This window comes from Nicotiana attenuata, chromosome 8 (genome assembly GCF_001879085.1).
Source record: "Nicotiana attenuata strain UT chromosome 8, NIATTr2, whole genome shotgun sequence".
Taxonomy (NCBI): Eukaryota; Viridiplantae; Streptophyta; class Magnoliopsida; order Solanales; family Solanaceae; genus Nicotiana; species Nicotiana attenuata.
Window position 1 is genome coordinate 32,405,570 of NC_031996.1, and position 23,087 is coordinate 32,428,656.

Sequence of the window (23,087 nt, forward strand, 5' to 3'; positions counted from 1 at the left end):
ATATATATATATATATATATATATATATATATATATATATATATATATATATATATATATATATATATATATATATCCAAATCGAGGGCAAAATGATTATTAAGCTTAGATCTGAGCCCGGATTTAGTACCACCACTGATTTGATTATTTATTTTATCTTTAATTCGTCTATCTAATGTTATTGATCACTTGTATTGAATTAATCCACATATCCTTAAAACCGCGTCCAAATTCAACTGTTATCCATTTTTAAGGGTAAACAGAGGTAATATTAGTATTATATAAAAAGGTAGGGTAAATGATAAAATAGGATTATTAAATAATAAACAAGGGTAAGATGAGAAATAAAGAAGATGAGAAAAAAGAGAGGTAACGACGTGACCATACCAAATCGATCGTTCCATAAATTGACACTTTTTGTTGTTCGTAATTACGGATCTAAGGATACGATAAAATAAAATTTAAGTAACAACCAAAAGAAATATTATATTTAAAGTAACAATACGATTTGTTAAATAACTTCTGTCATTCCTTGTAGTAGTACAATTGGTTAGGTTTTTCATTCTGATTTTTAAGTACCGTAACAATTTAAACCTGAATGGTAGCGTCAATTGATGGAAATGATATAGTAGTTGTCCCTAATTTGAATATCTGGAGAAGAATCGGACAAAAGAAAATATCTGGAGAAGAAACAATAATTTTTTTTGTTCATTTTATAAAAAAATAAAATTAGACGACAGTAAAGTAAGAGCAACACCATAGATAGAAAAATATAAAAACAGGAATGTGGCACGTGCACAGCCCCAACACCACTTCCCACTTCCCACTTTCCAAAGCGCGTGTTCTTCGCGGCGGTCGGAATTTCAAGAAAGCTTATTTTATCCACCACCATTACTACTAACTGTATACTATGGCTAAAATGGCTGCTGACCCTTTTTCTGTACGAGCAGAAGCTAGTTGTTCCTCTTCTCCTTCAAGGATATTTGCTTTCAGAATTAGAGCTTATAATAATCAGCATATAGATGACAAGAACAGGTTCTACAAGGAGCTTGGTCTGTAATTTCCCTTCTCTTTCTTCCCTCTTCTCTGCTCACGCTTTACTTTAACTTTTTGAAATAAATAAGTAAAACAACCATCTTCTTTAAGTTTTAGCTGAAATTCAGATTCATTGTCAGAGTCATTCATGTGAGAAAAAAGAGCTTCATAAGTGAGTGTAAACTTAGTAAATTTGAATTTCTTTGCTCTAAACAGCTTTTATTAGATGAAGTGGTCACCCTATTCAACATTTATATCAGAGCTTAATAATTGTAGCTCTTTCTTTGTGGCAAGTGAATTTGGCACAGTCAAGTCATTTACTTTGCCTTTATATCAAGGGTTCTTTTTCTGTTGTTGTTGTTGTTGTTGTTGTTGTTGTTGCTGGCAGTGGTTCTTTAAATATCATAAATTTGTAATTGGTAGTGCTAAGTAGACTACCTACTTAATGCTCCTGTTTTACGAGGTTGTTGTACTTGGTATGAATTCAACAACTTTGGGTTATTGATTGCCTGTGCTAGTACTAGTAGTGTGAAAATATTAGTGGTTGAGAGGACGGAGGTGGAGAAAGCTCAGTGAAAGAGTGAAAGACAAGTAAGCAGGCTAATTGAAAGAAAGCTAGAAACTTTCCAAGTTCTTAGTGAATGAGAATGATAAACTAAGGTTGGGAAGGAAGTGTAAAGGTCTGGTTAGGGTATAGGCATTTCACAACTGCCCTTCCCGATAGGGGAAGTGAAGTATCCGTCAAAGTGGGGTTGGGCGAGTTCTTCCTTAACAGTTTTTAATGGTTTTTGGATGAACAAAGTTTTGTTGAGAGAACATAAGGTGGAGATTCTAAAGGTAGGAAACACAGAACAGATAAAAAGAATCTTGTAAAGAAGCATGTGAATGAAACACAATCCAATTAGAATTGCCAACATATTCATATTCTACGATTTCAATAAGAAAAGGTATACAATACACAATTGTGTTTAAGCAAAGGGATGTTAAGGCATTTACACCGTCCAGTTAATGAGTATGTATTTTACATTTATTTACGAGTCAGTGCTATACAATTTTCCCTTTTTAGTTGATAAATCAAATAAATTCCATTAATATCAAACCAATTCGGCGTAACATAAGTTTATACACAGTATCTAGTTACTGCAATAGAATCTTTGCATTCTAGTGCATATACAGTAGGTAATTGTTTGTTAAATGTTGGTGGTATTGATGGTTTCATGATGTAGGTACATTCGCTTTGAAAAGGAAGATTGAAGATTTGGTACTCCGTGCTGAGATGTTGACACCAACAGCACTAGAATTTGAAGAAGCAAGACGCCTCAAACAGGAAGAGGTTATTCGTGAGTATGACTTGTGGGATGATGTAGCCAAGTCAGATGAAGACCTTGTGCGATTAGCTGAGAGCGCTAAAGCCATTGATTCCCTCAAAGACCTTCGATACAAGGTGTCATGTCCTCAAAGCTTGTTTTCACTTGTCACCATATGTTTATTGCCTTGTTTGTTAATACTTCAAAGGAAAAACTTTAATACTCAAGCATGTTATTTGATTCTATTTGATTGAGTGTGATTCTGCAGGCTGAAGAAGCTAAGCTGATTACAGAGCTGGCAGGAATGGATTCTATCAACTATGAGTTTTTAAAGCAGGCCTATACAGCCTGTGTCAGTGTGAATAAGTCATTAGATAAGTATGAACTGTCCAAACTTCTTAGGGAGCCATATGATATGGAGGGAGCATGCGTCACCATTGAATCTGGAAATGAGGGCATTTACTCAGAGGTATTCATCTGCACTGTCTTGCTATGTTGCCACATATACTTACAGAGTCGATAGCGAAGGCCCATATACATCTCACACCGTAAGAGACCATATAGATCGATAGAGGATCTGATTGGTAATAAGAGTATGCCTACAGATAGCATATATTGATAGTTTGCTTTTACAAGGGAATATTATTCCCTTTGGCTATGCTATTGGGATTTAATCATTAAATGGCAAGAAAGGCTGTTCAAAGACAAATTAGATTGTCGAGGGAGTTACAGGTTAGATCCTATGGTGGTCAAGCGCTATCTCTGTATCTAAAAAAGATGTATTATCAGTGCAGTAGCTTATTACTGCTTTAGTTATAAACTCATTCAGACCATAGAGTTAATGGTCAATCTGTGGCATAGAATCTTTTCCTGAAAAAATTCTGAATTTCGATTGTGATGAAACGTATTTTACATGGAAATGATTCTGAACTTCCAAATGTTTCTGTTCTTTTATGGAAACAATGAAATTGTAGGGGCATGGGTTCACTTTCAGAAAAGTGGTACTAGCTTGTAGACCTTCTTCACTGTGATGCACAATAAGATATATACTTGTAGTTGAGTTTAGAGAGTAAAAACGGTTAGCCTTTTACTCCTGTGTCTGTAAAACATTTCTATCATAAGCAACTCGGCCAAAAGCAGCTCATGAGAGTCTATTTAGTCTGCTTATCCAAGGTTAAAGAGATGGATTTTCCTTCACGTTGAGGTAGCTTTATCTCCTTTAGAAGTTTCATTCTATGTGAGACTATTATAGTAACTGGAGTGTAAAGTTAATAGGTATTTAGTTTTGTATGGTTGCAATGTATTTTAGGTGGTACTGCTTCTCACTTATCCAATTATGATCCAGATTTGGGCAGAACAACTGACAAGAATGTATATCAAATGGGCCGAAAAGCAAGGTCATAAGGCGAGAATTGTTGAGAAACAAGATTCTGAGAGTGGTGGTATCAAATATGCGATGATTGAGTTAGAGTTCAAGTCAGCATACGGCTATCTTTCAGGGGAAAGAGGAATCCATTACATGAGTGGAAGTTCTGAAAATAAATTCGACCTCTCAAAGGTATTCTAAGGATATATACTTAGCTCAAATTTAGTTATCCCTTTGCTATCTGTTGACCATATGAATTATAAAATTCTTATATTATGCGCTTTGTGTTCCTAAGATTGTCCTTTCCTATTCCCTCTTCAACCTTTTGAGTTATGTGTTTCTGGTGAATTATTAGGCGTGCTTTCCTATTAGCCTCTTATGGCGAATACGTTTTATGTTTCGTGAAAAAAAAAGGAAGAGGAAAATAATTTGTCAGCTTAAATCTTAGTGTTCCAGCTGCACTTTGCTTCTAATATAGTTTCTCTGACATGATCAATCAATCACAGTCACTGACAGTTAGTTAGAAATCCTCTTTAATCTAATTCAGTTCATGAAATGTGATCACTTCCATTAATGTTATGAAGGAAACTGTGATTGTCCACATTAACTGAAAAGGGAGAAGAAATAATATAGTTATCATGGTGTGATATTATAGAAAAATAAAGTATTTCAAGCTCTGAAGTAGCATTTGTATAGAACGTGATGATTGATGACACAGGCTCAAATTTTAGTTGGACGTAATATCAAGGTATTAGCAGTGTATATGAGTTTGTAATGTTTAGCAGAATAAGGAGTGAAAACAGTCATATAACTCAAAGTACAATCTTCTCTCCCTAATAATAAACTCCCAATCAAAATAAAGCAAATCCTCCTTTCATTTGCCAAGAAGGTGGAATGTAAATCACTTGGCTAGCAATTTTCATGGTGAAGTATTGCTTTCGGGAAGAAATGGAACAAGAGTTCTGTTTATCCTCCTCTATTTAGACGTAAAGTGATCCTCTGTGATGTCCTCATAAACTCTATTTGTTTATCATGAATAATGAAATTCGTTTCAACTGTTAGGAAGGCAGGAAATTTAAGCTGTTGAAGTGTTTAACTGACTGTTTAAGGAATGATGATTCGGCTCATGTTCGTTGACCAATGATTATGTACCTTACATTAACACAAGATTCTATCTGATGAGATACTAGTATCTTCTTAAAAACGACAAAATTTACAGGTTATCAAGCCTGATGAATTGAAGGCCGGAACTGCTGCTGTTGATGTTATTCCTCTTTTTCTTGAATCGTCCCCTGAGCTCTCAATTGATGAAAGCGATCTAGAAATCACGATACGACCATCATATGAAGAGGAACAGAGCAACACATCGCCTTCACTCACCATTCAGCATATTCCAACAGGATTGCAAGTCCGATCAACAGGTAATAATGGCTATCTTTGAGCTGAATATCATTGGTTCTGTAGGATGATTCCTATTACTTCAGTGTTTTTGCACTATGATCTATTTAAGGTTTCTGCATACACACATATATACGTGTGTATATGTTTATAAAGAAGACTCTATTTAATGTGTCTATTCATCTGAATATTGGTGAAGATAAAGAAAAGCTCTTGTATTCACTCCTGCTGACGGCAGAGATGTGGCGTTACTGCTATGGAGGCACTCTAATAGAGACTGATGAGTGCGTGTCAAATTTAACTCTTCCAAAGCATGTTGACCAAGAATACTTGGTGCAAGAAAATACCTTGCAACTCTCTTGGTTTTCCTTTCTCCGAGGTTAAAACAATATGAGAAACCGAAAAATTATATGTTGAGAAGCACGGTTCTCAAATCATGGGCATGATATATGACTTGATAGGGAACTCCTACTGTTCGTTTCCAAGATGTACGATTGGATACATTATCAACAAGCAAATAAGTTAAATGTCTATGAGGCACCCGATAGAACACTGTAAGTCAATATAATACATGTAAGTTGTTATATGTCATCTAATCACATAGGCGCGTTAATTAAGTCTGGCACTCATGATGCCGCTGTTGAGTGAACTCAGAGGATTGCTTGATTGAATGTTGGAATCATTCCTGAAAGATTTCTTGTCCGTCAGTCATTCAAAAGTCATTCTACACAAAAATGTGATACTTTACATGTTGGGGTGGAGAAAAAAAGGTTCTGTTTCAAGATTCAGCAGTAGATTGTATGCTCCTATGTTGTTGACAGATTCAAGGCAGGTGTTGGAGGTACTATCCTATATTCCATTGATTCTCTAATGGCTGTGAGATACGATCAAAGATATTGGTGTCCAACACAAATACTTAAAATCTCTTTTTCTTCTCAATGTTTTCGACCAAGGTATGGATTTCCTCCCTGCCCTGAAGCAGACGTGTCAGAGTGAGCTCTGGTATATCTGGTGAGAAAATGTTTTGTGACAACAGGAATAAGAGAGAGAACATTTGATCTACTTAAATGTTTTATGCCTTACATTTAGCTTTCCTTTTACAAATTATATTTATGTGTGTGCTTTATTGAGCTGTTTCTAACTTCTCCATAAAATGTCCATTCCTTTTCGTAACGGCTACTATTTGTAGGTGAAAGAAGCCGGTTTGCAAATAAGCTGAAGGCCCTCAATAGATTAAAGGCAAAGCTTCTCATTGTAATGAGGGAGCAGGGAGTCTCCGACTTGGCTAGTGTTAGAAGTAGTGCTATCTCTAGTAGCTGGAATCAAGTGGCCAGAAGGTATGTATTTCACCCAAACAAACTGGTAGAAGATATAAAGACGGGCATCCAATTGTCTGATATTACTTCTGTGTTAAACGGAAATATTGAACCATTTATCGGTGCCCACATCAATAGCAGACGGCATGAAATCCTGTGAGCCAGATGCGACAGGATCCGAACCTTGGAGTTCTGCTAATGATTTGATGCATCATTCTCATATACTTCAACCCCCTTTCTTATAAGGAAAAGAAAAAAGGAGAGATTTTGTGATAAGAAAAGGAAAAGGAAAAGGATGGGAGAGAAATGGAGTCACTGCTCCATTTTGCAATGCAAGATGATGCACTTGTTTGTCATATTTTTGTTAGAATTGGTTCTTAAATTGTGTATTATTAAGCTGGTGGCAACATTTTATAGTTGTGCTCTACAGATATGTAAAAGAGTCATGATGAAACTTTAGATGACTCAAAACCACAGGCTAAACCTTATAACACCCCCCCCCCCCCCCCTAAAAAAAAAAAAAAAAAGAACATTAATTTGACAATAAACATTTGACTGATTTGTTAAGTTCTATCACATGCTTCACATTAAGAAAAAGTTCTTTTACAGACGGGTACCCTACTTTAGCAAAGTGAATACCCATAGATTAACAAATATATTATTATTGGCAATTTAATGATTAATTATGTGTATGTTAATTTTTTTTCCATTCTTTATAAGTGAGATTGAGCATTCGTTTCTCTAATATTACGACTAATTCACTGCGCCTTCTCATTTCAATATAACCAATCACTCTGGGATTTTTTCAACGGTATATAAAGTCTTTCTTTTTAATTTTCAAGGAAGAATTAAAAAGTCTTTATAGACAGAGAGAGAGAGAGAAATTATTTCAAAAAAGAAACTCCCAAAAAAAAAAAAAAAATTCCAATAAGGGGAGTTCCCTTTTCCATTCAAAATGTGATGTGAGGGGGTATTGTTTCCCAAACCCTTAAAAGTTAAGGGGGTATATTGAATTTTATTCGAGGAAATATATGAAGGATAGCTCAGCACTAACCAATAGTACAAAACTTGTTGTATCTGTGTATTCATCTTTAAACCATAATTGCAAATAATTCATATTGTTTATACAAAATTTGCTAGCAATATCTACAGGCCAAAATGTCCATCTAAACTAATTAAAGTGAGTTCAAGTGCAGACCAAAAAAATAAAACCTAACAAAAACTTTAATTTCCAGTACTTGTCTGGTTCCACTTTTCTGCTCCATCAACTTCTTCAATTGACGTTTTCTCAAAATAATCACTGGATATAAGCAACAATAACAGTAATATCATCAACTTTTCCTCCTCTATGACTTCGCCATTCCCTCTCAGCTGCTCTTCCAAATGGTGTATCTGCAAACCTATCAAATGAATTATACAACGCAATATTTCCAATTTGACTAGCCAATTCCTTTGGCTTCAACTTCTCATCAATCCCTCTTTGAACAAGTTCCTCAATCTCACTTTCATTCATATTATCAAGCAATCCATCTGTTCCAACTACTAAAACATCGTCTTTTTCGACGATTATTTCCATCTCTTGAGCAACACTAGGATTATCTTTAGCATTTCCCAGTTGATACGGACAGTTAAACCTCCTTTGTTGTATTGGCGATTTGTATATAACTCTTCCCTTTCTAATCAGAAAAAATCCACTGTCACCTACGTTAGCAGCACATAACGTATTTTTCTCACTGTCCAAAGTTATAATACATGCTGTTGACGATCCTTCAGAATTTGTGTTTTTGTAAGCTTCTTGAAGAATTCTTTTAGGGTTCACAACAATACCCTTTGGTTCATTAATATCTACGGCAATAAGTGAATTTCTCATAATTTCTCTTGCGTATATTCCTGCATCAACTCCCTTACTTGCCCAGCCACCAACGCCATCTGCTACACCAATTGTTTGGTATAATTTGTGGATAAAGTGAGCATCTTCACCTCGTGGTTTCATTGGGTTTTCTTTGGGTAAATATAAAGATCCAGCCACCAGTTTTAGGCTTGGTAATTTTTTACTACAGTACGAGGGTTCTGTCTCTTGGACGACTTGAGTAATAGGAGAATGGCAACTGAGCCCTACAGTGGTAGAACCTCGTGAACCGGGCAGCCCAAGAACTTCATCAAACTTGTTGAATGAATATTGTTCATCACCTAATTGTGGCTTCTTTGGGTCTTCTTTGGGAAGTTCGTCAAAAGATGATGCAGTCAAAATTTTTGGACTAGGGTTGTCATGACTAAATTTGAGTTTCTTGTTGCTATAATTCCCCAGTTGATAATTATCGTTACAAAAGTCGACGTACCTCTTTTGTGGCAGCTTGAAAACTTCATCAAACTTCTTAAATGAATGTTCATGACCTAATGATGATATGCATGCAGCCATTGATGTGTTGATTTGCAAAAGCTTTGGAAAGTAACAATATGAGGTGGTGAAAGTTTGGTTAAAATTAAGATGGAGTAATATATATACTAGGCGCCTAGTATAATCCTAGTTAGAATAGGTTAGGGAAACAAAAAATTTGGAAACTAAAAAATAGAAGTACTGCTTGAAGAGCACGTTAGGGCTTGGTTATAAGTAATTTATACATGTAGTAATCCTAGTTAGAATAGGTCAGGGAAAAACAGCTTTTGGAAAGTGAATGGAGTTACAGTTTTGGAAAGTAAATGGAATTACTTTTTGAAATGCAAGATGATGCACTTGATTGACTTATTTTAGTAAGAATTGGTTCTTCTTGTTCTTAAATTTTTTATTCTTAAGTTTAATTAGGGGTATACATGGACCGGATCGGTTCGGTTTTTATCAAAACCAAACCAAACCAACTATATCGGTTTGGATTGGTTCGGTTTTGTCGGGTGTTTTGGGATTTTTTTTTATATAAATATTAGTTCAATCTTACTTTGTTGAATTTTTGATAAGTAAATATATGTTTAGTAAAAATTAAAAAAATTAACAAATATATGATATATTAAAATATTCTTATGGAATTATTTTTTTAGTAACACATGAAAGTTACTTTTTAGTCGTCGAACAATAATTTTACATTGATGTACACTTTCAAGGTTAATCAAATTTAATATTAAACATAAAAATAAATATGAACCTATATAATGATATGTACTATTTAAATATCGAATAGCATTTCAAATTCGAAAAAGATATAAGAACTCAATAGATCTTGACATATGAATATGGAAGAACAAAGAGATTGACGCATTTCACTAACACTTGCTAAGAAAGTGATCATAGAACCTATTAATTAAAGTTAATAAATATTTAACTAAATATTACATCCCATAAGAGAATCGCAAATATTTCTAGATATTTTTTTTAAAGAAAATTCTATAAAAAGCCATAAAAGAATATAAAAATTATATAATTTATATGTCGGTTTGGTTCGGGTTTTTTTACTCAATACCAAACCTAATTGATTTTGTTAAACGGTTTTGTTTGACTTTTCGGTTTGGTGCTGTTTTCCGGTTCGGTTTATACACCCCTACTTAAGTTGGTGGCAACTTTCTAGTAGATGTGATAATCATATCTATAAAATTTTAATTTCTAGGAGAATAGAGATTTACCTAAATTAAAAAAAAGTTATCTTGTTTCATCAGCCACTGGTTTGTGAAGTAGGCTTGTTTCATTTCTTAGTAACTTTTGTCATGGATATATCAAGCCATCATAGAATAAAGGAGGGTCTCTCTAATCTACCATGGGAAAGAGCAAATTTCCATATGACTTAATCGTTTGAGATAATATTTGCAAGAGGAATAGAAAAACCTACGTAAATTTTTTGTTTCTTTGGTAAAACCAAGCAACCAATCTACCACTAGTTTTGAACAGGTCCAAATAGTAATCAACCACTTACTGGTTCCTCAAAGGAGGATCAGAGGATATCGTTGGAACATAAAGATCATTTTTTTTTTACTTCGGGTGCATGTTCTGAAATTGAACAAGAACTCTAGAAAATTTGTATTGTTCATTAATGTAAAATAATTGAATTGATAAGTATAAAAGCAGTTTAAAACCCCAATAATCATTTCTTGATAAAAGATACTTTTTCTTTTCATTTGGAGAATTAATTCTATCAAACATGAAACTTTTAGTACTATTATTGCAAGAGAAAAGAAGTTGCAACATTCCAGCTCTCATCAGAAACATTATACAAGTCGTTTACAATCTTTACAGTCTTACCAGGAAGTTTCTTGCGAGAAGCATTTACAACAGACCTATTATTGGGTAAATATCACAAGCCCACAGGTGAACTATGGGAAAAAAGAATGCGACTGTCAATGAAATAAGGAGAGTGAAAAGGATAAGAACAAATTGCTTTAGCAAAATAAAGCTTCCAAATAGTCATCAACATAAGCAAGGCATGGCCAGTGATCCGTTCTAATTCGGACTAATGTAGAAGTATCAGAAACTTCCATCTGGAAAAGGAGATGAAATCTTGGTGGAAGGAATATTAAGATCTGAATGGATCCAAGGTTTTTCTTACTAATTTGGACATAACCCCCTCCCTCATCTTCATCATCCTTGTACTTGAGGTAAAGTGGCCCCCCAACTATACTAGATTCTGAGATGGTATCATCAGTAGAAGAGGTACCCAAAGTCACCTCATTCCACTCAACATCCCTTATAACTCCTCCCTCCTTCACGAGGCTAGTTAGGGGATCACCGGTTACACATACAACAAAAGGTGCCAAGGATCGCTCTACGGCTTGGATCAAAGATGCCACAGGAACCTCCAATAGCTTCACAGAGCGAGTACCACTGATTGCTGCAACCCCTTTGCCTCCTTTAAGTACAAATGTCTCCCGCCCAGTGCTGGTTGATGCACCACATGCTTCCCACAAGGCATTAAACAGATCCACATAATATCGACATACTGCATCTTCAGGCATGTCTTCTGGAGCAATAGCTTTGAGAAACATATCTTCAATTCCTACTGTAATGTTATGCAGCTGTCCTCTAATGATCTGACCATTGTCCGCATTCGTTTCAATGAAAACATCAACAAGACCAGGTACTGGATCCTGCGGTTCCAATTCAATCAGAACAGGAGCTTTGAAGCTTTTGTCATCTCCAGAAGTTTCAGATACATTCTCCACAGGGATAATATCAAGGGAATTTGTCTGGTTAAACGAATAGAAACTTTTGGGGGGCTGACCTAGAAGAAAAGGAATGTGGCATGATGGAATAGAGCCGTATGGCGCAGCAGAAGAGAACTTGAGCACAGTTGCATATAAGGCAGGAAGGGTGTCAACTCCATTTGCTGGCATATTGATTCCCCAAATGCGACTGAAAGGCTCTGACTCAAACCTTAAAGCACAAGGTATTTTAATCTTGAAACCTGGCATGAGTCTTAAGTCGGGAATAAATGAAAAATGCTTCCTCAAGATTTCAACAATCTGTGAAATCTTTGAATCCATAACACGTAATGGCTCCGGAGGCTGATTGTACCTATTGGCTTCAGAGATCACTGTAACATCAGTAATTTTGTCAAACTCACTTTGCTCACTTGGGGACACATTGTCCTTGATGGGTTCTATATAACTAGGTTTCTTGGCATCAAGTCCCAGAGTTGACAGGGACAAAGACCAAGATTGTTTAACCAACAATGGCACCACGCGCTCAAGATGCATGCAGGATGAAATACTCCTAGATTTCTTAGGGTCGTGAGAAATTCTAGGAGACTGAACACTAAAGAAAGAGCTGGAATGAGTAGATGGAGAAATTCCAGGAAGCTGGTCCCCACTGTTTAGAATGTCTCTTAGCTTTTTCCCAGGAACACAAATCAGCATCCGCAGGTAAATTCTGCAAAATACCACCGAATGTTAAAAAGCAATAGCATCCTGCAAAGTTAAACTGAATGCTTTTCTCCATTTTCATCCTGCAAATTTAATGATGAATATACTTCCCAATGTCATTTACATCTGTCATTTGCGGTGAACATGTGATGATATAAACAATGTGTGCAGACAAACAGAATGAGTTAGAAAACAGGATGAGATTTTCTCATAGAATTACCTGGCATTGTCACGAACCTCCAGATCTGGGAAATAGAGACAAGTGAATGATAAAAGACGAGATAACCCAACAAATAATTTGGAACTATGTTGATGCAGGATCATAGTTCGACAAATTCCAAGAACTTTACTCCCGTGACCCCAAGACCTTAATCCTGTATCTGGACCATGTTTTTCGACAAGAAATACCATGAACTTGGTAAGGATCTCCATTAACCCACTAGGAGAAACTTTATCACTCTCAGCAATCCTTTCCAATATAGAGAAGTAAGATACCAATTTGTAATCTATCTTGAGTTTTGGAAGCAAGTGGTCATCAAATGTCTTAAGTAGGCGTTCCCCCAACCACCGGTGCTTGTGACATGTCAATAAGCGGTCAGTAAAACCAACAATGACAGGAACCAATCCTCTATATTCAGACAAAGAGTCTATAAGTGTTCTCTGCAAACAAAAATCAAGCTTCCAAATCATTTAGGCACAAAATAAACAAGCTTCGTTTGCAAAATCAAAGTAGAGTATCAGTACTATAGCTAAGGCAGGAGGACATGCATCATTTTTTTTTTGTTGATAAGATAAAGTAAAATGTCAGGAGGAGACGCATCTCATTCATTTCTAAACTCCTCAAGACGAACTCCAATCACACCCCTAAGTTTTCCTAACATCCAGATTTCAATGAGGAGATAGACTTTAAAGTTACGCACGTGGCAGGGCACCTATAGAAGGAAGAACAAGTACACCTAAGAAACCAATCCAGTTTTATGCAGCAAAAGTGACAAAATGAATGATATATATTGTAGGAGTGTTAGGCTATATGCAGATTCTTCACAAAAGTTCTTATCTTCTGTGTTGGAGCACCTCTTCTTGACCTGTAATTATCCTATAGATTTCTTTCATCGGTAACATATTCTCCTACATCTTTCAAATTCTACAAGATAAAAGTAAAAAGGGAAAAGAAGAAAACTCTCAACTGTTTGCACTACAGAAGCACAGCAACAAAGAATGTATAAATATTTTCCTATTTATGAAACACCAATAGCGTCGAAGCAATGCCACAGAGCTAAAGTAAATACAGAACAACAGAATCTAAGTATTTGTACCTGCACAGTGTGGAAGATTGTTGGATCCACAAGGATTTTATTGGAGATAGAATCATTGTCTGAGTGAGACTGCTCAATCAAAAACTTATAGATAGCACGAAATGCCACAGAAGTTTCCATACTCCAAGGAGGCAACCATTTAAAAGCTGATACACAAACAAGGCCGTCTTCAAGTAACTTCTCCTTAGTCATTCCCGAACTTCCCTTTGCACTCACTACTCCTTTTTCATTATCCATCAAAGCAGAGCAATAGGCAAGCAAGTCAAGCTTCAATGATTTCAAAGCAAGCGGATCAAACACTGACGGATAAAAGCTCAAGCTCATATCAACGACATTCTTCCTTTTCTCCACATCCCTCTTCAATACCAACCGTATCAATCCAACTAACCAATGCAGCACCAGCAACCGGAAAAACAAATGATGCTGAGATTCTTTCGATAACAACAAGAGTCGACTCGCGATTTCCAACTCTTGCCCTTCGAAGGAGTCCATAAAGCTTAAATACATGACTAAATAAGCATGCCATAACAAAGGATCGTACGTATAAAGCAACCCTGAAAACTGAACCTTCAACAAAGACCCCTGCAAATCTAAAGCTGCAGCAACTGGCAATGTCTTATCCATAAACTCCAAAAGACCCCAAGGAGTCAAATTTTGTGGCCATTCAAACAAAAATGAGATCACTCTCCTTAACTCCCTATTACTCAAATCTGACAACTCCCCCCCTACAAAAACCGCATCTTTACAATTTTCATCTACTAAAAACCTCGGTACACTAAACGGAACCAACGTACTCGAAGAATTACTAAATGATACATGAGGTTTTAATTGCACGATGTTATAAACAACAGTAACTAACAATAATACATAGCTTTGGCCAGCATGAGTACGTTCACTTTGGCACAAACTCCATAGATGTGATCCAATTTCACAAAGTAAACAAGGAAAAGCAATTTCTAACTCACGTAAGCATTCGCAGGCGATCGACCGGGTTTGTCGGTCAACGCTATGATTCGGCCGGTTGATAATAGTCAACAGAAGCTCAATTAAGCTTTCAAACGGAGTAATAAAATTCGAATTAACAGAATTTAACGGGAAACTAACGGAATTGATGAAAATCGAAGTGGACGAGATGAGAAACTGTTCTTTGAGCGCGAATGAAGTTGAAACGCCGTCGTTTGGTGATTGGATGACTGATCTTAGAGTTTCGAGGAGACGGTTAAGGAAAGTGGATGAAACGGTGTCGTTTTTGTTGTTGTATCGTTGTTCTTCGAGGAAGATGAGGAGTTGGAGTTTGAGATTGTGAGGGAGGTCTTTGCGGAGGATTGAGGAAAGTGTGAGGTTAAAGAGAGGAACGGCGGCGTAGTTGGTGGATGTCCAGCGGAGAAGCCGCGCACCGCCGTGGTTGTAGTCGTCGATTAGATTTTCCCATTCTGAAGGCGATAAGGGTTTGAGTTCCGATGACATTTGACTCGGTCCGAGTTCCGAGTCTGAAAAACTCGTCGCTGATTAATGGGTCTCAAGTTCTTGTCATTTTTTTGAGCTAGAAGACAATGTCCAAGTTCGGTATAGGAAATTGTATTTCTATTTTTCCATTTTTTTGCTTTACTCCTCAAATTATTTTCCAAAGGGTTTTATCCGTACATATACGAAATTATTTTCCTATTTACAGAAAGTAGCTAAAAAAAATTTATATAATGCAACAACAACAACAACAATAACAACAACCCAGTGAAATCCCACTAGTGGGGTCTGGGGAGGGTAGTGTGTACGCAGACCCTACCCTACCCCGAAAGGGTAGAGAGGCTGTTTCCGAAAGACCCTCGTCTCAAGAGAACAAAAAGACAAATGTAGACAATATTAGTATCACAACAGAAATCACAAGAAAAATAGGAACAACATGAAATCCGGAAGAAAGATGCAAAGCAAAATCGATAGCTAGTAAATAGGTCCTGCACTGAAAAATAGTAAGACACAACATTGCCACTAGTCTCACAGAGGTATTAGTAAGGCAAGACTCAACTACCTCCTAACCTACAACCTTAATACTCGACCCCCACAACTTCCTATATAATATATATAAATTTTTTGTTGTATAGAATCCGATCAAAAGCTACAATTTACATACAACTTATATTCGACTCGTATATAGTTTTTTTGTACAGAATCCAGCTAGGAAGCTACAACGTACATACAACTTATTTACAATTATATTAGTTGCATATATTTTTAATGTTCTTTATACATCCAACATACAAAATATATACAATTTATTTGTGTCTTCTTCTTTGAGTTTCAATCTGAAATTCCAACCAAAACCAACTCGAATTTTACCAAATTCTCTCAAAATTGTGATATAAACTCCAAAGAATATTCTCAATCATTTAAAATATAACACTCAATCTAAACAAATAATAATTTCACAAAATTTAGTTTTTGAATTTAAACCTTCAGCTTTTTAATGGTTGTCGATGGAGATCTTTAATGACTGTTATTTCATTTTTCAAATGATCCATTTGTGGACATATTCAGGTGTTCAGGTGTGTGATGGCTTAGATTGAAAATGATCACACAATATCTTTTATACCTCCTGATGGATCATTTGATCTGATGATGTATAGAAGCAATACTAAGGTTCAATTAATGTTCTTTTATTGTATATATATTAATGATTATTCTTCTTTGTTAGTTGAGGCGGACTAAAAGGTGCATAACTTTACTAATAATGCATTCAGGTGAAGCCACTGATTTTGGAAGAAAAAGAATGAATGGATGCTAACTGAAATTGATTGGTGCAAAGTTGATGGTTAAGTTTGGAGAATTGTTGGATCGTCAATGAGTTCGAAGAGGTTTGAATTTGGGGAAGAAAGAAGAGAAAGAGAGACAATGAGGAAGATTGGAGTCTAACATATTATTCTAAATATAAATAATAAATTGTATACGTTAATGTAATTACGTGATAACCTCTCGAGTATGATACATAAGTTTATAATGTAGTATAGATAGGTAAATGTTCATTTTCAAAACAAGTCGCAAATAGAATTCTTGGCCAAAATTTCACGGTATAGCCAGTTTTCGGACTGGTCAATAAAAAATAGCCAGCGTTTACCAAGTCAATGAAAAATAGCCACCATTTTGCTGCAATAGAGACCGGTCCAGCATAATATACTGGAGTTCGGTGCACTTGTGTATGAACTCCAGCATATTATGCTGGACCGGTATACTTTGCTGGCTCTAGTATAATATACTGGAGACTGGAGCACTGGTGCTTCGAACTCCAGTATATTATACCGGACCATTATACTTGTTGGAACTCCAGTATATTATGCTGGAGTTCTAGTGTATTTATGCTGGAACTCCATCATATTATGCTGGAGTTCCAGCATACTATCCTGGAACTCCAGTATAATATGCTGGAGTTCAAGTATACTTATGCTGGAACTCCAGCATAATATACTGGAGTATTTTCCGGGTTTTGAACAGTGTTTTCGCTCAGATTTATCTTTACATAAAAAGTGGCTAAATTTCGATTACTTTTAAAATTGGGCTATTTTTGAACGACCAGTTGTAAATCTGGCTATTTTTAAAAATCACCCGAATTCTTGGGCTTTCTTTTTCTCACTTGCTTTAGGGCCCAACTAGCGCTCCCTGTCAAAATAATTAAGATGTACTTATCCAAAATTCTTATCGGACAAGGTCAAAATTGAAAATAAAACTATGAAACTTTATTCAAGTTTATTTAGTGTACAACCAAACACATGTTTTATATTATGCTTTTTATACTCCGTCTTTAGTCTAATAAATCAAACATCTACAAATAAAAGTATATCCACTGAACAATTCCGTCTTTGTTTGATCATGTATATAATCTCGGCATTATAACAAGGGGATAACTTATTCACAACCCAAACGATCTCTGATTATTTATGCATGTGTTACAGGTAAATTTACTAAGTTTTGTCCTTGATCCTTAATTTCAAACTTTCTATTTGTTTCTTGATAGTTTTTCACATTATCAATGATTATGTGTTTGATAGTATGAATCACATTTATTAAGGCTTAGGTACCTAATACTAAAACCAAACGAAAGTCGTTTTCATTTCTTCAATATTTTTATGCAATGTCATGTTCAAGCATAAATATTTAAAGAAAGCCAACAACCAAATTCATTTTCCTTATTCTATTGGAAAGTCCAATTTATCGACTCAGTACTTGTTACATTTGCTTAATTTGTATTTATATCTTTGTGAACTAAACAATGCAGCTAAATATGGATGCCAGAAAGAGCCCCTCTTTTATCATGCTCTTTTTGAGCTTTTATCTAGAGTCTCATTTCTCCATTGGTGTTGACACCATTTTTGTTGATCATTTTCTATCTGCAGGCCAAAGTTGCAACTATTATATAGGCATTTAGTATAAAAAATTTAAGTCCACAAATAGTTATTATTTGGATAGCAAATAGAGAAGGCACTAATTCTTGAAAAGTACTCTGCTAAGCTCAAAATCATAGATGGCAACTTAGTGCTTATAAACAATATGTCTAAAAATAAAACTACAATTTGGTCCATAAATATCAACTCGAGTACCGCTACAAATTTTGTTGTATTAGCACTCTTGCTTAATAGTGGTAATCTAATTTTTAGGAGATGGATACATCAAATACTATTTAGTAGGGGTGAACGTTCGAGCAGTTCGAATTGCATATGAAAATTTCGGCTTGGATTTTCGATTTTCGGATTGAAGAAATGACAATCCAAATCCAATCCAAATAAGTTCGAATTGGATCGGATTTTTTAAGTTCGATTTCGGATTAGTCGGTTTGGATATTTTGAATTTTCGGTTTTGAGCTTATAAGTTGAGACGCTTTTTATTTTTACAAAAATGAATATCCTTGTGTTATATTGCCTGAAAAGTTCCTCATTCTCACCGCAATCATCCAAATGAAGTATTCAAGTAATGAAATTAATATTAAAAAATACAATAGAGACATCAATACGGTTGATAAGAAGTAGATAGAGTAAGACCATGTCCAAATAGAAAGTATGATCACAGTAACTTAGTAATTAATACTGAATATATGAGAGAATATCTAATGCGTAGGGTATTGAACTTTTACTATTGACATATAGATAATGGACTAAATATCAAATATAAGAATTTCGAATTTTCGGATTTCCAAAAATTCAAAGTACCAAATACAATATCCAATCTGTAATTCAAAAATTTTAAAAATTAAATCCAAATCCAATCCATAATCCAAAAATTCAAAAAATTTGAATTTCTGTTTGGATTTCGAGTTTGCCCAAATTACGCCCACCCCTACTATTTAGCAAAAGTTTATATCATCCCATGGATACATGGTTGCCTTATAGTAAGCTTTTGTTTGACCATTAAAAAGTAAAAACTGTTTTTACTTCATACAAGAATTTAGAAGATCCTACACCTGAATTATTTGTTATGACCATGAACCTAATGGTAGTAAGTCGTTTTTGAGTTGGAACAGAACATAACAATATTAGACTAGTGAATTTTGGAATTTTATGTTTCAGGGTTGTTACCTCAGTCGAGGAATAGCCAAATTTTTTACTATAACAATGTCAACAATAACAAAGGAGGCTATATTATGTATTACCCTCACGTTCCTTCAAGCACACAAAGATTCATATTGGATACCCTAGAACAATTTAATTTGGTCAATTAGTCACATAGTTCGAAAGAGTGGACCGTGATTTGGTCTCAACAACAAAGTACAGAGTGATGTTTATGCTTGTTGTGGTGCATTTGGCATATGCAATTAAAATTCTCAAGATTTATGTGCTTGCTTAACTGGGTTTGAGCCTAAATTAAATATAGAGCGAGATTTGAAGGATTTTTCTAGTGGTTATGTGAGAAAAACTGACTGGCAATGTCGTAACTCTAATGGGAAAAAGGATAAATCTTTTGTGTACAAAAGCATAAGGTTGCCTCAAGATACTGGATCTTTGATGACAAATGTTAAAGAATGTGAATCGGTTTAAAGGGCAGCCCGGTGCACTAAGCTCCCGCTATGTGCGGGGTCCGTAGAAGGGCCGGACCACAAGGATCTATTGTACACAGCTTTATCCTACATTTAGGTAAGGGGCTGTTTCCACGGCTCGAGTAATTGCTTATGCCTTGCTTGGTTATAGTAGTGGTATGTGTTCAATTTAGACTAGGGATCTTTTGAATCTTCATCAGTTGTCTGAAGATGATATTAATGGAAGAACAATCCTTGTCAGGCTTGCAGCCTCAGAATTTCATAATGCGAAAAATCGAAAGGTGATTCTTGTTTAAGATATTGCTGCCTTTCATCCTCTCCGGTCTTATTTTGATGGCATTCTGGTAGTGGCATAGACATATTATTGGCTTTCAAAAGTTGTGGAGGGTTCATTGGTCTCTTATTGCAGTGCAAAAAGCTTGAAAGTATCAACCAAGAAGAGAAGCAATTTTGAGCAGAAGTTAGCACACTCGGGAGAATCCACCGTGTTAATCTCGTGCGCCTTCAGGGGTTCTGCTCTGAAGGTAAAAAGAAATTGTTTGTGTATAATTACATGGAGAATGGTTCTTTGGATTATCACATTTTTTGTTAAAATAAATCACGGTTAGTAGATTTTAAAAATAGGTATCTGTCACAACCAGAATTCACTAGCCGTGATGGCTCCTAACCCAACCCGATAGGTAAGTCAATCAACAATTTCACAATTTCAATGAAGATAAATAAGAACTTAATAAACGAAATAACCGAACTACTTATACATTAACCCAAGGATTGTTAGTAATCACGAGCTTCTTCTAATTGGAATTTACAAAGCTGGTACGAAATAAATACATTATATATTCAAAATATACATAGACAAATTTACAAATCTAAAGCTACCAAGGACAAGTGGCAGCTATATCCGGAAGGTAGGTACATCTTCAATGCCAGCTCCCGCCATACACAGCAGCATCAACTCCCAAATCTGCAGGCAAGGTGCAGAAGTGTAGTATGAGTACAACCGACCCCATATACTTAATAAGTATCAGAACTAACCTCGACGAGGTAATAAAATCGATAATTATAAATGATACTCACTATCACATGTACAATTCATAAATTCCAACAAGTATAGAACAGAGATATGATCAAATCATGAAATCATAGATAAAACCGCCTTGGTGCTCACATATTTTCTCAACGTATTCAGCTCAGTCAACAACCCAGCAAATAAAGAAGATATGAAAATAAATCAGGTAAATAGCCAAGAAAATTCAAGTAAAGAAGAAATGCCATAACTAAAATTTAACCTGCTGTGACGCTGATAAGTAGGATTTTAACGTGTTTTATGCCCCTACTTGCCTATGCTTTGAGTATAATTTGATACAAAATAATTCCAAAATGCTCACAGGTTGTGCTTGATTGCAAGTTTGAGCGACAAAGTGACTAAATTGTCAAAGATCGGCTCAAAACGGAGTGAAACCTGCTCAAGCATCAAAGGCCAAGAAAAGTGAAGGAAAAAGATCCTAGTGCGGACCGCACAAAAGTGCACGCGGCTGCACTAGGAGGTTCAGAGAAGTGCTAATTCAGGAATCTTACAATGCGGCCGCGGTTGGATTTACGCGGCCCGCGTTCAGCTCACGCGGCCGCGCCACAATTTTACGCGGACCGCGCGAAGAGATTCAGAGAAGTGAAAGTTGGGGACCAAAGCAAGCCACGCGGCCGCGGTCACATTTACGCGGTCCGCACCACATCTCATGCGGCCGGGCTACACTTTTGCGCGGCCCGCTATCCTCAACTTCAGAGAGACAATCTTCAAGATTTCAAGAGCCCACGCGGCCGCGCTACCTTTTTGCGCGGCCCGCGCTGACCCCGGAGGGGTATTTTTGTCCAAGTTTTTCAGCCACTATAAATAGATCCTTTTCCATTTTTAGGTCAAGTTTTTGTATACGGAAGGCTGCTGAGCTCGTGAGAACTGAAGTTTTAGCCTATTTTGGCATTTTAGCATTAATTTCTCAATAGATTCTTGTAGTTTCTTATCAGTAATTAATTATTATGTTTAATTCTTCTTCTAATTCTTCTGTTTCTTCTTTAATTATGTCTAGCTAAACCCACTAGCTAGGGTTGTGGCTCAACCCTAGTGTGGGTAATTAATGGGTGCTGCAATCTAAGGCTAGATTGATATTGGGTGTTTGCTATTTGGGTTAATTTTAAGTTTTCATTAAGGATTGGTGGTTGCAAACACTGATTCTAGCTTGGTGGGTTTGACTCTTCTTGAGAAAGAGAGTCTATAACCCCAAAATTGACCCAACAAGGAATTGGGATGGACCCATGAGAAATGGTAGTCCCAATTAACGGGTTAAACCTCGAGAGAGTAATTACCCTACTTGAACCCTCGTTGCTTGGTCAAATTGGCCTACCCAATTGGTCTCGAGAGAGTCAATTGGGCAGAATCACTCTCTCTACCGAGAGGTGTGAGAGTGGGTACAATTGAGCAAAGGTTATAGCATAAGCCCCAAATATGTCAATTTACCCTTAGTAGCATCTACCCGTTGATTAGCCACCTAGGTAATGTCACGACCCTAGTGCCTTTCTCTATATTAATTACAACTTAGCAATATTTCCATAGCATAATTTAGCTTCAAATATTAATCTTAAAGTAGAAGATATAAAAATCAAAACCGAAAATGTTAGAAGTGATATTAGAAGCACAACTACAATTCTAGACTAAGCAGATAATACAACTCCCTCTCTAGCTCCCTGTGGAAAATCGATCCCGATCCACTATCGGGTAAAAGCTGTTGCGACCCGCTTTTCCTACCTTAGTGTAGTGTTGAGTCGGCAGCGATCAACTTTTTGGCGCCGTTGCCGGGGAGCTTACGGTGTTGACTATCTTTTTAGCTCGTTTTGTGTTTTGCTTCTCTTTCCTTCTTGTTTACTAATTCTGTTTGTGTCACTCATTCAGGTACTATGGCTCTCAATGCAAACCACCCTCTTGGAACGTGAATGCGGGGGAGGAGGTAGAGGATCTTGAGCCAGAAGAGGTTCAACCACCTCAAGTTCCACGTAGAGGCCGTCCGGCCAACGCAAATGACAACAATCCTATTCCAGACCCTCCTCTGCCACCGCCAAGAGCAGTCCCAAGAATTCTTCCAAATCAAGGGTACGCGAGTGCCATTGTTCCTCCCCGAATCCGGGCGGGGAACTTTCAAATCACAAATGTCATGTTGACCTTGCTCGAGCAAAGAGTGTATTTTACGGGCGCCTCCGATCAAAATGCATACAAGCACTTGAAGGGGTTCGTAGATACTTGCTGGGGCAGCAAACAAACAAACGTGTCAGAGGATGCGTTGAGATTGAGGCTTTTCCCGTTTTCTCTTCAGGGTAAAGCGTTGGACTGGTTAGAAAGGCTTCCAAATCATTCTATTCACACATGGGATGAATTGGCGGACAGATTTACTGCCAAGTTCTTTTCTCCAAGTCATATGGCGGCTCTTCGGGATGCGATTCTAG

The 23,087-nt window shown here is 36.4% G+C and overlaps 3 protein-coding genes across 3 annotated transcripts; 1 reads left to right on the forward strand and 2 right to left on the reverse strand.

The window, feature by feature from the left end:
• On the forward strand, positions 720 to 6,905 carry LOC109231211 (peptide chain release factor PrfB3, chloroplastic). The gene is made up of 6 exons (XM_019396797.1): positions 720 to 1,052; positions 2,262 to 2,479; positions 2,611 to 2,811; positions 3,688 to 3,900; positions 4,928 to 5,129; positions 6,296 to 6,905. Exons 1-6 carry the CDS (start codon positions 911 to 913, stop codon positions 6,580 to 6,582), a joined length of 1,263 nt encoding a protein of 420 aa, XP_019252342.1. The 5' UTR covers positions 720 to 910; the 3' UTR covers positions 6,583 to 6,905.
• Positions 7,720 to 8,841, reverse strand: LOC109231635 (probable protein phosphatase 2C 55). Its single transcript, XM_019397281.1, has one exon. The coding sequence runs from the start codon at positions 8,839 to 8,841 to the stop codon at positions 7,720 to 7,722; it is 1,122 nt and encodes a 373-aa protein (XP_019252826.1).
• On the reverse strand, positions 10,576 to 15,160 carry LOC109231212. The gene is made up of 3 exons (XM_019396798.1): positions 13,580 to 15,160; positions 12,484 to 12,923; positions 10,576 to 12,270 (listed from the first exon to the last, which is right to left on the reverse strand). The coding sequence occupies exons 1-3, from the start codon at positions 15,044 to 15,046 to the stop codon at positions 10,785 to 10,787; spliced, it is 3,393 nt and encodes a 1,130-aa protein (XP_019252343.1). The 5' UTR covers positions 15,047 to 15,160; the 3' UTR covers positions 10,576 to 10,784.